Consider the following 16,616-nt stretch of genomic DNA (forward strand, 5'->3'; position numbering starts at 1 on the left):
GTTACTGGTTTTAAATTCACGTATTTTAGTTTTCCCAACCAGGGGATAGTTGAAAGTATTTTATAAAGGATTTTAAAAAGTAAGCAACTTGTGTATGACGTCAATCATTAATTCTGTTAATATTGATTCAGAACAAGAAACAGTCTGTTTCTGTTTTCAGAGTGCCGTGCATGAAAGTCTTTATATGAGTTTCTGGTCCTTGCTCTGGCTTCTTCACACTGCTCCAGTAACACAAAACTGCTAGAAAGCAAGTTTAACCAGCTACCTCATGATACCCCCAGTGTAGGGGCATCCCAAAGTGAGATTGGGACAACACAGCAAATCTGACACCACTCCCCTCGCCCCCAGCCTATGGGATCAGGTTGCAATGTTGCTGGATTGTCCATTTGGGGCCACAGGTAGCCGGGCGTAAGAAAGACCAACCTCAGACCATCTCCAGGATCAGCACAAAGATGGCTTAAAGCCACCATTTCCCTACCTTGCCCAGAACATCCAGTGTTGAGTGTGCATCAGCTGGAACATAATAAACAGGGTAAATCAGGCCACAAGCAGGAAACATTTCCTAGTCCTTTGTCTTTAAGAAAGATGCTCTGAAGCAGCCTCTTCCTGTGATAACTATGTATTTCTTTCTGTAAAGCACGGTAAATGGACACATGACATGCATAACCGAGCAACATGTAGGTCACAGCCACTTGAGGCTACAGTAAAATCCACACCCCTTCTTAAAATTACTTAAATCTCTGGATTTAATGGTCAAATGCTTATTCCACCCTCCTTGTGGCCTTATATAATCCTTCTGTGTAGCACAATTGCATTCTTCAGAATTAAAGGGCTTTGGTAAATAGTGTAGCACTGAAATCTGAATGACTTTGTTTCTTCAGTTTCTGTAATGCTGATGCTTTATAGTTGAGCAGAAAACTTCTGCAGTGTCTACATCAGTGCTGGGCAACCTGCAGCCCGCGGGCTACACATGGGCCGTCAGGGTAATCCACTGCCCACAGTTCCCAGTGGCTGCGGTTCGCCTCTCCCGGCCAATGGGAGCTGTGAGAAGCAGCGTAGGCCACAGGGACATGCTGGCTGCTGCTTCCCGCAGCTTCTATTGGACGGGAATGGTGAACCGCAGCCACTGGGAGCTGTGGGCAGCCATGCAAATGTAAACAAACTGTCTGGCAGCCCGTCAGCAGATTACCCTGAAGGGCCGCGTGTGGTGCATGGGCCGCAGGTTGCCCACCACTGGTCTATATGCTTCTGTGCTGACTGCTGTGCACAGCAATTATTGACAATCCAGATCTGCGGATTACACAGTAAGTCTACATAAAGCAGCGGTTCTCAATTATTTATCATTGTGGGCTGCATATGCAGCTCACAATGTGTTACCTGGGCTGCAGGTTGAGAACCAGAGTGGCACCCCCAACCTCCCCACAGACCCCCAAGCTCAGCACCCCAGCCCCTGCCCAGAGACTTCTCCACAGAGGTGAGCCAGGAGCAGACCCTGTTGTGGGGCTGGGCAGCAAGGCAGCCCCAGACCCCACTGTGCAGCAAGGCAGAGCAGCCCTGGCAGCCCCAGACCCTGCCGTGCGGGGCAGGGCAGCTCAGCAGCCCTGGATCCCTCACGTGGGGCAGGGCAGGGCAGCCCTGGACTCCACTGTGCAGGGCAGGACAGCCCCAGACCCCACTGCACGAGGCAGGTCAACCCTGGTGGCCCCAGACCCTGATGCATCAAGTGGCAGGGCAGTTTGGCCCCTGGGCCCCACTGGGGTGGCCAGCAGGGCAGCTGGGACCCCAGACTCTGCCGTGCTGGTGTAGCAGCCTGGTAGCCCGGACCCCACCATATGGGCCCTTGCGCCTTTAGCACACAGCTGGGCCGCATCTGGGTGCTAATTGGGCCGCATGCGACCTGTGGGTTAAGAACCACTGACATAAAGGGTCTTAGTGTAGAAAATGCCATGAGAAGTCAAGAGAGGGCCTAAGACACTCAGGCCTTGTCTACAGTACACAGTTTTGTTGTCAAAAGGCAGCGTTTGTCGACAAAACAGAAGATGTGTACACACTAGAAAGCTACTTTTGGTGACAAAACTCCTGTTTTGCTGACAAAATAAAAAACACCTTGACGAGACACATAGAGCTTTTTGCAGCAAAGTTAGAGCGACAAAGCGTCAGTGTAGATATTGCATTTGTTATTTCACTGTAACTGGCCTCCAGGAGGTATCTCACAATGACCGCTCTGCTCACTGTTTTGAATTCTGCTGCCCTGCATCCAGCTACACAGGTACGTGCCCCCCAGCTCTTTTCAAAGCCCCTGGAAGCTTTGAAACTGCTCAGCATGGAGAGCTCACAGAGCTCCTGCCAGCTGAGCGTGCAGGTTCCAGCAGCAAACACACTCCTGCCTGGACTACAGGGGAAGGGGTGAATTGTCTTGGGCTGCAAGGAGAGGAGGCCGTGGGAGACCTCTCAGGGAATCACAGAATCATTAATGTGGAATCCTGCTTTCCCGCAGCAAAGGCAAGGCAGGCTACTGCTGGGGGAGTGGGGCAAGAGACTCATACTCCACTGTGCAAAGCCAGGGAGGGAGGCAGGGGCTGGTGAGTGTGTGTGTGGGGGGGTTCCCCCCTTCCCTTTCCTCAGGACTGGTTCCATCCAGCTTCTGTGTGAACTTAAAAAGATGGCTGATATACTCTCCCCCAACACACACACTTCCCTCTCCTCCACTTAAGTTGAAAAGCAGCTGGCAATCTAGTAGGATGCCCATGGAATGATGGGATTGAGAAACCTCCATCATCTGATGCTGCACCTGCCCCATGAGGCATTGCAAACCCTTCCCAAAGCACCCTGTAGCCAGTTGCACAATGGGATAGCTACCCACGCTGCTCTCTGTGTCACTGCAAGAGCTGCTGTTGTGGCTGTGCTCTGCCAACACAAAGAGCATAGTGCGGACATGCAACAGTGGTTTAATTAAAGTGGTGGCTGTGTGTTGGCATAAATTGCGTTGACAAAACTCTGTAGTATAGACAAGGCCTCAGTGATGTAGCCTGTACTTTGCAGGCTGCCCTCAGAGGAAAAAAGGTTGGGGGTTTTCAAGGGAAACAGGTGTGGGCTTTCAAATGGACTCCATTGACCTGTGGGGGAACTCTGTCTATAGCCCCACAGAATTCAAAGCACTTGTGCTGCTCCTCAGCTCCCCCATGCTACTCCCTTGCAGAAAGACTCCTTCAGAAGCTATATTGTTATTGGGTGCTTTGCCCCTCTCCATGGATGAGTAGTAGCAGTTGGAGAAAAGCTGCTGGTTTAATTAGGGTCAGCATCATTGCTTTGAGGATAGCTAAAGAATTTGGAAGGGAGTGTATTGCAAAGTATATTAAGGGATGAGTTTATCTACTTTCTCTCCCTAAACTCTGATATCAAACATATTTAATTTCCCTTTCAATGCAATTACTAGTTGCTTTATTATACTCCTGCATATAGATCTGCTGATTGTAGGCTCCTTGGGACAGAGACTATATTTTTATGATGCGTTTATACAATGTCTAGCACAATGAGCCTGGGGCTTCTAGGTGCTACTATAATACAAATAAAATATATAGTATTGTAAGAAATCTGTTGCCATATCTGCTGCTCCATTTGTCATTATGTTGCAAACCATAGCCACTCAGAACTTCAAGCAAGGGGTAGGGATCCTACGCTTCAAGAGCACACATTCCCACCAGTTGAGTCCACAGCAAAATTTTTGGGGAGGAAAACAAATATAGGCCAGACCATGAAATGAGAGCAGGATTAGAATGGGAAAGGAACTAAGGGAAGAAAAGCTGGTTGCATTTGCCATTTGGCATCGGGGCCACACAAAAAACCAGGGGCGGCTGCAAAGACGGAGTTGCTTGAATGTTATAACTATGCCATATGAGAAAAGGATATCTGCTTTATAAGCTGTGCAAAATCTTTCATCAAGACTTGGTTGTGAAACTAGAATTTGTTAATTGTTTTTACCAATTTATTTGAGCTTGGATTTCTCACAAACAGTTCAGAGCAATTATTGAGTCAGTGATTCAGTGTTTAGAATTCACACGTCCCAATGTCATATAGTCTTGTTTCTGTTCCGTGGTTGGATGACCTATACCTTATAACAAACATCTGCCTCAAACATTCATTCAACTAATCTTGACTGTGAAACTGAAATAAACTTTTTGAAAATGTTAGTATAAAAAAAGTTTGGTTGCTAGAGAACAGCAAATAATAAAGAGGTAAGAGTAGATGGAATCAAAATCCAGTGAACTGTTTGCACTAAGTTTTTTTTGTTTTGCTTTACCCTCTTCATTCAGATGTATCTATAAGAAATGTGGTGCATGGACTGTAGTGAATCTACCTTGACTCTATATGATTCATAGATCAGCATACGCTTTAATGGATATAGAAGTATTTTGCATGAAAATATGCATGGTGTTTTAGATATTCCAGCAATCTGACTTCTGAATCCTAAAAGACCCTTCAGAAATGGGAAATTGAGCTTCTGGATTTTTTTGTTTTGCATTTTAACAAGTGCTGATTTTACATATTTTGAAAGCTTCTTTTCTGAACTTCCTGGTTCATATGTAAGTATACTCTGTGGTAATGGTATATAACTACATGATCACATTTAATATTCTGATAGTTTTATTAACAAGTATAATACATATTGTATACTGTATATAGTATGAGGACTGTACAGTACAAATTTATGTTCACAGTTTGACATGACAAAATGTCATTACTGAATTCCCATTGGACTACCAAAGTAGAAACAGTGAAAGTACATTAAACATTCACATCTTTAGTAAGAAAGATTACCAAAATGTTTCAGTATTTGCAAGTTATAGTAATGCATGCTATAAACCTTTTATTACCCACTCAGTCTTATTAGCTTATAAAATATATTACATTTTATTAAAAAAATTTCTGTATAGTTTACACAAGTATTAAAGTAAATGTAATATCCCTGCTATATTTGCAGGTAATGTTTTAAGAAATGCTAAGCAGAAAGATTATTTTGACCCTCTAACATTTAAAGTACATAAATAGCAGAAAAGTGCTAATATCTGTAAGACAATGAACATTTTTGTAACCCTCTTAATACATGTAAAATGTTTTTTGTTTAAGAAAGGATTTGCATTCATTTACAGTTTGCTAACCTTGACAGACACAAAACACAGACAACATATTCAGACAAGCTTGTGGCATTAGACAGATCACTACAGAACTACAGTGTATATTTAAATAAAACCACATTACTGTCATACCTATTTAACTCCGAAGGATTGTCTTGGAAATATGTAATCCATTTTAATGTTGAATGGTACATACAGGTACAATATCAGTATAATGGTATTCCAAGTTACGTACTATACAGTGCAATACTGCTAGTGCACAGGGTTTTCTTTTAAATACACAAAGCAAATCCTGCAGCAGAGTTGTGTGTGCGTCTTTAGACCCAGTCCTGCTTCCATTCAGGTCAACAAGAGGAGGAGTGAGCTCTCTAGACTGGAGCTGATACTTGTTTAGTATTTCCTTATATTTTTTTTGGATGCACTCCCCAAACCAAAGTTAGAGTTAATGCCCCATTTAAAATGCAGATTCACATTTTAAACTAAAAAGATAAAATTTACTTTGTAATCGCTTTTCTGACTTCCCAGAAGGTATGACACCACATATATAAAGTGAAAAATCCTATAACAAGACATTTACATGAAACTACCTTATTTAGTTACAAGTAAGATTCTATTTAATGTTTAAATTTAAACCTGCTGTCAATGTCCTATATCATAAAGCATATGGCCAAGGGCATTTTATAATTATATTGCATTTTAACAGTATTTCTCCCTACAATTCATTATAAATATTTTTAAAACAGAGGCAAACAGGTTAACAATTGATTTAATAGCCTACATGTCAGGGATTTAATGCTCTGCTGGAGTAACTTCGTTAAGTTCAGTGGAGTTATGCCAGAAGAGCACGCAGCCCCAGATTATAGAGAGCAAAAGATGCAAACACTTAACAAAACTGTTTTATGGAAGACCAAAAAAAAAAAAAAAAAAAAAATTAGCAGCACAGGTAATTTAATGTCACAAAAAATATCAAATTTGATGCGAATAAATTAGTTAAAAATAGAAATGGAATTAGAATGTCTGACACCTGCCTTTCTTTATAGGATCCTATCTGCTTGTTTCCAGGTTTTAATTGAGTGTTTTCATCCACAGCATGCCAAACACCTATCCTCCTGTGATATGTTTCAAAGTTCAAATTCAGGAATTGAGTCTGTGGCAGCTCATTGTATGGAGCCCCTATTAAAGTTAATGAGTTCTTCAGGTATGGAACAGCTAGCTGTAAATAACTAGAGCTTAATTTTGATTCTGTGATGTTACGGGCACTTTAAAAAAAAAAAATTTGTCTAGTCTATGCTAGCTCTCTTTCCAGGAAGTTTTTTCGAACGTGGCTGACAGAGCCACGTATCAACAGAAGGCTGAGAGAATTTACCTGGTAGTTACATTTCTATCCAGTTACACAACTATAAATCTGGCATAGCTTCAACTGATTCCAGGAAAGTTACTCCAGACTTACAGTGGTGCAGGAGAGCAGAATGTGGCTCAGATCCCTTACACCAGCATTCACACAAAACTTCCAAGTGCTGGGAGATATGGTATGAAAATTCTCATTCCTCAGTGTATGTTTTGACTGTGTAACACCACAGCACTGCAAAAGGGTAAGAGATTCCTTAGATCAGAGGCTCTCAAATTTTTTCTTTCTGAGGCCCCGCTAACATGCTATAAAAACTCCACAGCCCACCTGTGGCACAATAACTGTGGCTTTGGCTTGAGCCCTGGGTTGTGGGGCTCAAGGCCTCTGCCTTCAGCCCCATGTGGTGGGGCTTCAGCTTTCCGACTTGGGCCCCAGCGAGTCTAATGCCCTGCTTGGTGGAACCCCTGAAACCTGCTCACGGCCCCCCAGGGGGCTCCAGGACCCTGATTGAGAATCGCTGCCTTAGATAAATGGATGTCCAGTTCCATACTTTAGTATATGTTAATTTTAGAGCAGGGGAAATACTTCATATTTTACGTCAGAAGCACCCTTTGCACTTTTCTGTACAGTAAGTGAAAATATCCCTAATTACTCTGACACTTGGCATTAAAGTTCAGATAGCTGTAAGGTATAATTTTATTCTTTACCCTCAAACATCTATACATTGGCCTATATTTATACTACTGGAGACGCTCCCCTTTCTGCCAGTTTTGCTGACAGAGGGGAGCAGCTGTCGATGTCAGGTAAATGTGAACCACACTGCCAAGAGAGTAAACTGGCACAACTCCTCTTGGATCTGCAGGATTTTCCAGATGTCCACAGTTTTTAGGGTCATGAACACTTCCTGCGCCACCGGGTCTCAAATTCTTTCGCATAGAGGGCAGCATGCAGATATTTTCTTTTCCAGAGAGTTTTCCCATGAGGTGAAAATTTGACTATGACATTTTCATATTGCAGGAACTATGCCTGATTTGCATAATGAACTGAACAAAAAACGTTGTGGTGCATAACAGTCTAGACAAATACATCTTGTTTCCATTTGGTGCCACAAAAGCAGCCAACTAATAAATGCAGGAACCTCCCTTTTAATGCAGTTAACACTTCCAAAGTTGTGGAACATATTTAGCACCAAACTTTAGGTTATTTATTTTATTTTGTTAACTGAAACTGGGAGTTGAACTTTTCTGACTCAATTTGTTAAAACAACAAGCACATCCATGGAATCTCTTGGTCCACCTAGCATCAAGAAACCAACAGAGCCACAAATCAAATCACGAGTCATTAAATGGCTTATCAAGCCTACTCTTGTCATTTGAGACATTTACACAACTCAATTTCTCACAGGAAGTGCTTCCTAGTGGATGCCATTTAGCTTTTTGCCATCAAAAAAATCTTGTGAACTAAAATTTAAATACTGTAGTGTATCAAATTGGCACTCACTTCCACAATTGGTACAGTTTGGAGCATTCTGATATGACAATTGCTGCTTTTGAGGTACGATGAAGTTTTTAAAAGAACAGGAAACACAGGGGAGTGATTATCAAGGGATACATCTTTACCCCCTGAAATGAGGTATGGTAGGTCTCTATGAATGTCATTTCATGTCATGTCATAGGAGTACCGTGTGTGTTCCACCTATACAGCTGCACACAAAACAGAGATAGTGTCACACAGGAATCACACACTTAAGGAATCTACCGAAGCATCATGCAATAAACACAAGCTCACATACTGCAGTATAATACAAAAGATAGGTGACGCTGGTTTAGAGGCACAATCATATTTATACATCAATTTCTGCTGATGATTCTTCAAATAATATTATTCATTTAGCCCAAATCAGTTATCACTTAATCTTTCATGATGTAAAGAGAGTACTTTGCTTAGATTAGCTATTACAGTGTCATTCACTGTCTTGGCAGAGGGGATTTCTACAGTGAGAGGTGTCTTTCTAAAAGTGTTGCTTTAAACACGCTGCTGTAACCAGCAATGTTGGAAAGTCCATTCATTGCACTGTTGAGCATAAAAGGAGAACGTATCCTTTGCGGGGCTCATAAATAAAGTCTCTGGCAAGGACTGGATATTCAATAACATTTACAAGTTGATCAATATATGCTGGCTGTATTATTTGGCAAAACCAACAAAGTTGCTAGTTTACAAATTCCCTTATTCACAAAGGAATACATGACATATACTGTCTGCAGGAAGGGTTTGCTTAGCATCCCTAGGAAAAAAAAAAAAAATGTTCACATTCTTTAGGTCCGACCCGTGGCAAGGACATAGCAGGGTTAGATAACATCTATTACTGACCATATGGAAGCTCTTAATTGTGTAAGCTCAGAGATTCAGACCAGCTGAATTCAAATTAAAATGCACGTGTAAAAAAGAAAGTGTGATGGGAGTTGAGGGACAAGAGACATTCAGACTAGCATATGGCGTTTCCTGTGGAGAGCAAGATGGTCCGAGCGTGAGAAACTACGGTCACAGTCCGGGCACTGGAAGGGTTTGATTCCGGTATGTTTACGGAAATGTCGTGTTAGTTCATCAGAACGAGCAAACTTCCATGTGCAACCCTCCCAGGTGCACTTGTATGGCTTTTCACCTGGGAAAGGGAACAGAGGATTTAAAGTGAGGAAAAAAGGGTAGGGCTTCTCCAGGGTGTTTCTGAATGTTAACACACAAACACGTGAACTGCTTTTTACCATATGATTCATCCTCTCTCTCCCATTCAGACCCCAGCTAATTCTTTTCCACTCACCCAAACTGACCTATCTAGCTAGCATAGTTTGTGAAGTTCTTGGTTTGCTTATGAATTTCTAAATGTGCATGAAGTGACTAGGTCAAGAAAGGTTGTATGTTACATCTTGTTTGTATTACTCTGTCAACACATCCTTCCCTTTCTTACCCGTGCCATTGATTTGTTACACATGCACTTGTGTCTGGTCTTAATCTTCGGCCCCTGATCCTGCAAAGGCTTAGACTTCAATAAAGTTAAGCACAAGCTTATGATACTATCCATGTGCTTAAAGTAAAGCTTGCATTTAAGTGTTTGCAGGATCGAGACCTTATGTTGCAAGTTCTTTGGGGCGATGATTGTCTCTTACTACATGTTTATACAGCATCTAACACTACAGGGTCCCAATCTGGTTGCAGTCGCTACTAGTTACTGTAATGTAAATAACGATGTTGTCATAAGAGGTATAGTTAAAGGTGGATCCGCTTAACTAATTTCTTTTCTATGAGCCTGTTTCTCATTTCCACTAAGCTCCATTACATTGCTGGGGAGTAAATGGCCATAATGTAACTAGGAATCAGGCCTTGTATCTTCTCTAAAGATGTCTTATTGTCACAAACTTCCAGAGTATGTCCAAACAACGTGTCAAGGCATGCCTGGAACATGGTGATTGAGAATAGGTATGGGGACATCTTTATTTGAAAGGAGCTCTTAGAAAAGAGCATTCAGAAGGAATCTGACCAGTGTTTAAGAGTGGCTGGATGCAATGCCCAAACCTTAACAGACACTTTACATTTGGCACCCAGTTCAGGCCTGTGTAAATGAGTGCTACTCCTACGGAAGTGTCAAAGCCAAATGTAGCAGTGATGCAAGTTGTGAGGTAGTGCAGCTTGCACTGATTTGGCATTTGGTGGGTGTGCAAATGAGTACCTTGCATGCCATGTGGGCAGAAAAAAAAAAAGCAACTGACACGAGCATAAGAGATACTAGGAGGAGCTTACTTTGACTTACAACCTCCTGCTAGCTGCTTTTCCTGCTCCATCCCCCTTCTACTCCATGGCCTGTAAGGGCATATTTAAGCTTGGAGCGAGGGGTATTATTCCCAGCTCAAGGAGATGTACACTAGCTCTGACTGACCTAGAGTGTTAAAAACAGATCGTTGCCAGAGCAGCCCAGCAGGCAGGATGGGATGCCTAGAGTACGTACCCATCTGAGACCACAGGCACATACTCGGGGTGGCTAGCCCATCCCACTGCTCATGTCATTGTGGCTACACTCTGTTTGCAGTGTGCTAATTCAATCAGAGCTAGTGTGAATACTTCTCCTTGAGCTTTCACACCCCTAGCTCCAATTGTAGACATACCCTATGTTACACACATTTTAACATAAGAACCTAAGAACGACCATACCGGGTCAGACCAAAGGTCCATCTAGCCCAGTATCCTGTCTTCCGACAGTGGCCAATGCCAGGTGCCCCAGAAGGAATGAACAGATAATCATCAAGCGATCCATTCCCTGTCGCTCATTTTGCAAACCCAAATGAATGTCAAACCGGTCTAACCTGCCTGACTTCACCGTTTATACCTGCCATGTAACCTACCATTACCACTGAATTTTAATCTTGGGTTTCCATAGCCAACCCAGACTAAAGGGAAGATTTTACCACTACACAATGGGACTTCCTGGGGCACGTGACTAGGACTCAGTGAGCTGTTAGAAGGAGATACGGTTAGATTGCTCTACCCCTTCTTTCTTTAAAATGTTGTCTTGGTGGTCTGTACTTTAAACAGAACAACTCGGATAAATTTATGTTAGCCCATATATTTCCTTTTGTTTGAAAAAGTCTGAAGCACCTGTTAGATACCTAGAGCTGGTCTTCTGCAGAAACTAGAAGTCTGGCCTGGACTGATCCAGACCAATACGGATGAAAAGAAAGTGTACCAAGACTCATACCTGTATGCGTTCTTCTGTGAGCTTTTAGGTGGGAGCTTTTAGTATAGACCTTGTTGCAACCTTCATAATCACATCTGTGTATTCTGCGTTTCCTTTGTGTGTCTGGAGATTCCACAGGTAAAGGTCTCTTTCCTGGCTGAACTATAACTGAAGGGTGATTCCTATGAAGTGAAGTTATAAGTTATGACTGATGAAAAGTATTTGACAAAGTAAACCTCATTGCAATGATCTACAATAGAGCCCCTTTGTTCACTACCTTTCTGTCTCTTGGCAGTGTGAACTACATTACATGTACGTAAAAGACTTTAAGACGACTTAGCAAATTTCATAGATTTTAGGAATAATATTTTGATTCTTTCCTCTTTTGAGTTTATTCACTTTGTGGCATGAGCAAAACCAAAGATATTCTTCTCAGCATGCTTGGATTTTAATTTATTTTCACTTATAAAGGAATGAAAGTCAGACTCTTGTTTCTCAGGCAAGTATGCTCAGGATTTCCAAACTCTCTCACTGAGTTTCCAGTTAACTTTCAGAGCTTTTGTTTACATTTTTTATTCTTCCTTAGAAGACAGCTAATTTGTTTTTAATTTAAAACAGCTTTTCCATATTATTAAAGACATCATATCTTTAGTCTTAAAGCAGAACTCAGAGTCTTTATTGTTCTAGCCACTCCTTTAGAGAGTAATTAAGAATTTCCTGTTTGGTGCTGGTAGAAGGGTGCGGCCTCACTTTACGACTGACGTCAATTCCTAAAAGTAGAGTTTAGACTGCATGTCACACCCACAGGATGTCTGAAATTGGCACTCCACCTTCATAAACATGATTTTCTTGCCTTTAACCCCACAGGTACTATTCAGGTAAGACATATACACATATTTTATATATATATACACACACACATACACACACACATACATACATATACATATACACACACACACACTTATGTGTATAAACACACCTTTCTAAGGATATTATCAGCTGCATATATAAATCACTGGGACCAGTCACGAACCTGCCTTCTATACCAATGTTAGAGGAAGGAAAAGAGAAATATATATTTTTAAACAGATAGGCCTTTTAAATCACACAGCTTCACCGGACACAATTTTCAACTGATTAATGAATACATATTACAGAGTCTTAGATATTTTCTAGCTTTTAAGTGAAACTTAATATGCCACTTCCCGCAGCTCACATTGGCCAGGAACAGCAAACCGCAGCCACTGGGAGCTGGGGCCGGCTGTGCCTGCGGACAGTCAGCGTAAACAAACTGTCTCACGGCCCGCCAGCAGATTACTCTGATGGGCCACATGCGGCCCGCAGGTTGCCCACTATTGTTCCGAGTCCTGTATATACTTGGTGACTTCTTTGTGAGCCTAAGGTGCCATGAGTAACTCAAAAAAGTATGTCTAGCGATGGAAAGATTTGTTGTTCATAATCATATTAAATGTAGTTAAAATATTACGATGGGCTCACCAGATAATGCTGTTATACAGTCCTACATGTTCCTAGAATGTGAGCAAAATTTTAATCTTAGAAGAAATGTTCTATTATTGTTAGTTTTGTTATGCAGTAGTCCTTTGACAGATGTTGTGGCAGATAGAAGAGAGTAAATTCTCTGCTTTATTCTCTGTATTTGGAGGCAATTCTTGAGACACCAGCTTCTTGAGAAGTAGGCACTGGTGTGCAAACTGACATTGGTGGAAGAGGAGGTTGCCTGCATGCAGTTTGTTCCAGACTGGTATAGGTGTGTAAATAGAGCAAGTTACACTTAGAGTACACGCAGACTCTCTCTTTCTTATTTCCCTTCCATTGGGAAGCCAACCTGCAATAATACAGAATTCTGCAAGTGATTTCCAGAGGGGGACACTGGTTTAAGAAATGAGACAATGGTGTCGGAAGAAGGGCCAACATTATTAAATAACTGCTGAAATAAAAGATCTGTAATTCCATAAGGTCTTGTCTCTGCTTACACAAGCATATCTGAATTCATCTGAGCCTTGCGCATGTGGGTGTTTTTCTCAAACAGCTAACAATGTCTTCCAAGAATCATGTTATGACAGTTTATTTAAGCACGGCCTTGTCCCCACACCCACAGCCCACGTGATGATGGTAGCATGAGTCAAACTTTGATTTCACACAAACAAGAAAACACAAAATTAAGGCTTCATATTACGTTTCATCCATGTCTGTGTATGGCAATAGTCTGAAAACAATACATGAACTTTGATTTAAAGGGAGAACTCGGATATTTCTTTAATTCCTATACAAAAGATGTTGACTTTGGGTTAAGACAGCTAGATTGTATAACCCACCAATGCTCATCGTAAGATGTCAATGGCTTTTATATATTTTACATACAACCCCCCACCCCTTTCAATGTTTAGATAGCAAATTCAAGCACTCAAGAGTTAGAAAATGCCAGATTTACGGTTGCTTGTACCACCTTCATTCAGTACCCTTATATGTTCATCCCATGCACTGAAAAGGCAAGGGTCCTGTAGAAAAAAAGTATGTTATTACATAAATATAATAATGCACGTTCAGAAGGGGACCAAATTAAGGTTACATGGGAAACTCAAAATCTGACTCTCTTAACTTTCAAGTGCTTGATTTTGCAACTAAAATAATGTTAGTTTAGTGCAATATTTTGTATATGATGTCCTAGGGTTTTTTGAAAGGACAAAGTTAAAAACTTATGTACAAATGACCTTCCTATCATGCATCAATAGTAAGATCTGAACCTTCAGCAGTACAGCTCAGATTGCAACCATTGCAGGACTAACAACACTACATGGAAGTAGGAGAAGGCTGATATGCCAGAGTGGAGGAAGGGCTGCTGGTGCCCTATGCTGGTCCGGGGGTGATCAAGGGGAGTCCAGCCTAGCTCATTCTCTCTGCTCCACCCTAGGCTACTAGATCCAGGGGTTTATTGCTTGGCTTTCTCTCCCCGGACCCGTGGGAGGTAGGGGACTCCTGTCCCATATGATGCTTCTGGGAGGGATGAGACTTTGGGGCCATGTGCCAGGCTGTCGAGGATGGAGGGATTATTAGGGGAAGCCCAGCCCAGCTCTCCCCCAACTACCGCTATAACTGTTTGGCACTCCCAGGCATTCCCAGCATAGTGTTGGCTGCTTTGGCAGAAGCATGGGTCAGGCTTTCTAGAACGTTCAGTGACTGTGGCGGCTGCCAGAATTTTCCTGAGGAAATGCTGATTTTTAACACTACAACTGAGGTAGATCTGAATGGAATTACATGGGACAAAAAAGGTATTTCTGTAGTCTGAGGGGTTTCTCCTTGGCAAATATCAAAGGCCTGCTACCACCAGGAGGTGTTGCTGCTTCTCTAAGAAAAGGTCACAAAAATTCACCCCATCCCAATGTAACATTTTTTCAGGTTACCACAATTTAATAGCTGTTTAAATATGGGCCCGGTACTATTACAGGAAGAACTACTATTGACTGTACTGGAAGCTCCATTTGTAGTAGTTTGCAGGACTGGGCCCTATATCACTTTAGGAACACATTATACAACTACAGAAGATCTATGCAGTTCACATGTACATAGCATGCACACTAACCATTACACTGCTGAAAACAAAGTTGAGGCTGAAGGGAAGAGGAGGAAAAAACTAAGCACAAACCCCAATTCAATTTCAATCTGCAAGCCTTATTTATGATATTCTACTACACGCTTCAAAGCACAGTAGCTTTCCCCTCAAAGAACTTTTGTTGCCCCTGTATATGGAACCCAATATATAGCAAGGCAGTATGCTTCATTGTTCAACTGAAGATAAATACTTTAGGACTAATTACTTACTCTTGCAACATTATTTGCTGAGGAGACAAGGAGGTCACCATTGGAGGAGACATTTGTTCAGGATAGAACTCAGTTCTTGGTGGTTCGATTCCTGGTTCTACTTTGATTGTTTTCTTTAATGTGGGCTTCTCATAAGATTCAATTACAGGCACTAGAGGGAAAAAAATCAAATATATATATAAAAAAATCAAATATATAAAGAGTTATGTGAGTTATTGATATCGATAGATTTATATGGGTATCAATGAGAGCAGGATTTGATCCAGTAAAACTAGGGGAAAATATTCACACAGTAAAGTCTAGGTATTGTATGTTTTAGAAGAAAACAAAAGAATATTTGTCTCCCTTTTTCATTTCCCTTCAAAATATTTTCACGTATCCTAAAAAACTCAGGGATACAGAGTTATTTTTCCAGATTTGACTAGCAAAAAAGGAGTAGTGGCACTAATTGTTTTGCTGGCCAGGGAAGAAAATATGTCATGCCACTTTTCCACAGCAACTGAGCAAAACAAAAAAAAACCAAACCACACCAAAGCAAACTAAAAAAACAAAATTCCTCCTCCCCTTATAGCCAGCTGAATGGAGTGGGGGAACACCTCCTCTCCTCCCCAAAACAAAAACAACCCCAAACCATTGAATGGCACAGCAGTACAGCAAGCCCCTGGAAGTTGGTGCCCAGGGCAACTGCGCTGCATAAAAGAGCACTGGTCCCGTATAAAAGAGAAACATAGCACAACAGCACCCACCTGGCATGCTACTTGGATTTTCCAACTCTTCTGCAAGAACAGTAGACACCATTATAGGTTGATGGAGATGTGGAGCATACATAAAAGGAACAGGTTGGACCACAAGTGGCTGTATAACTGGAAGTATTCCAGGGCTCCTAAGTCCAGGACGTGAAAGAGCAGCCATTACTGGAGGGATTGTTAATGGCATGGAAAAAGGCTGAACTCCTGGGGGAGGTGGTGGGGTGAATTTTTTCATAGGCGGGCTGGGAGAGGACAAAGTTAATCCAGGTGAGGCTCTTCTATGTACAGTCTGAAATTTCAGAGGAGAAGGAGAACTTCCAGCTGAACATGGTGAGCTTCGTTTATTCACTGTAAGGTCAACTGGCTCCATCTGGATTCCATTAGCTAGTCCTTCTGGGGTTGGATAGAATTTATTGTGCAACATATTTGGGGTTGGATAAATGACACTGTATTTATTTGGCTTCATTTGGTCCATGTAATTGGACTGGTATGACTGTGAGAGGGGGGAAAAAAAAAGAAGATGAGAATTGATACAGAAGCCATAACAGAGGAAAAAATAAAAATCTAGTGCTAAGTTACTAATGGCTGATGAAGTGAAGGAAAACAAAAAAGATGCAGACATGACATTTTCATGTACTCCTTTCTCTGAAAGAATGTACAAGATTTCTCACAGGGGAAATTATTCAATTCCTGATTCACTAATCATTTGGAAGCAATACACAATACATGATGAAACAGGGAAAAAAAAACAGACAACTCAAGACTTATTCAAAGTGCTTTACAAACATTTATTAAGCTTCATATCCATCCTGCAT

The 16,616-nt window shown here is 41.6% G+C and overlaps 1 protein-coding gene across 7 annotated transcripts in view; it reads right to left on the reverse strand.

Moving 5' to 3' along the window:
• Window positions 1-4,626: 4,626 nt before the first annotated feature.
• KLF3 (Kruppel like factor 3) overlaps window positions 4,627-16,616 on the reverse strand; it is a 34,119-nt gene continuing 22,129 nt past the window's right edge. For all 7 annotated transcript variants that reach the window (XM_043513961.1, XM_043513960.1, XM_043513962.1 and 4 more), the window contains 4 exons: window positions 15,799-16,294; window positions 15,053-15,203; window positions 11,231-11,391; window positions 4,627-9,145 (listed from right to left, as the gene is read on the reverse strand). In XM_043513961.1, coding sequence (XP_043369896.1) covers window positions 8,964-9,145; window positions 11,231-11,391; window positions 15,053-15,203; window positions 15,799-16,294 — 990 coding nt within the window. In that variant the 3' untranslated portion in view covers window positions 4,627-8,963. The remainder of the gene's footprint in view (window positions 9,146-11,230; window positions 11,392-15,052; window positions 15,204-15,798; window positions 16,295-16,616) is intronic.

This window comes from Dermochelys coriacea, chromosome 4 (genome assembly GCF_009764565.3).
Source record: "Dermochelys coriacea isolate rDerCor1 chromosome 4, rDerCor1.pri.v4, whole genome shotgun sequence".
NCBI classification, from domain to species: Eukaryota; Metazoa; Chordata; order Testudines; family Dermochelyidae; genus Dermochelys; species Dermochelys coriacea.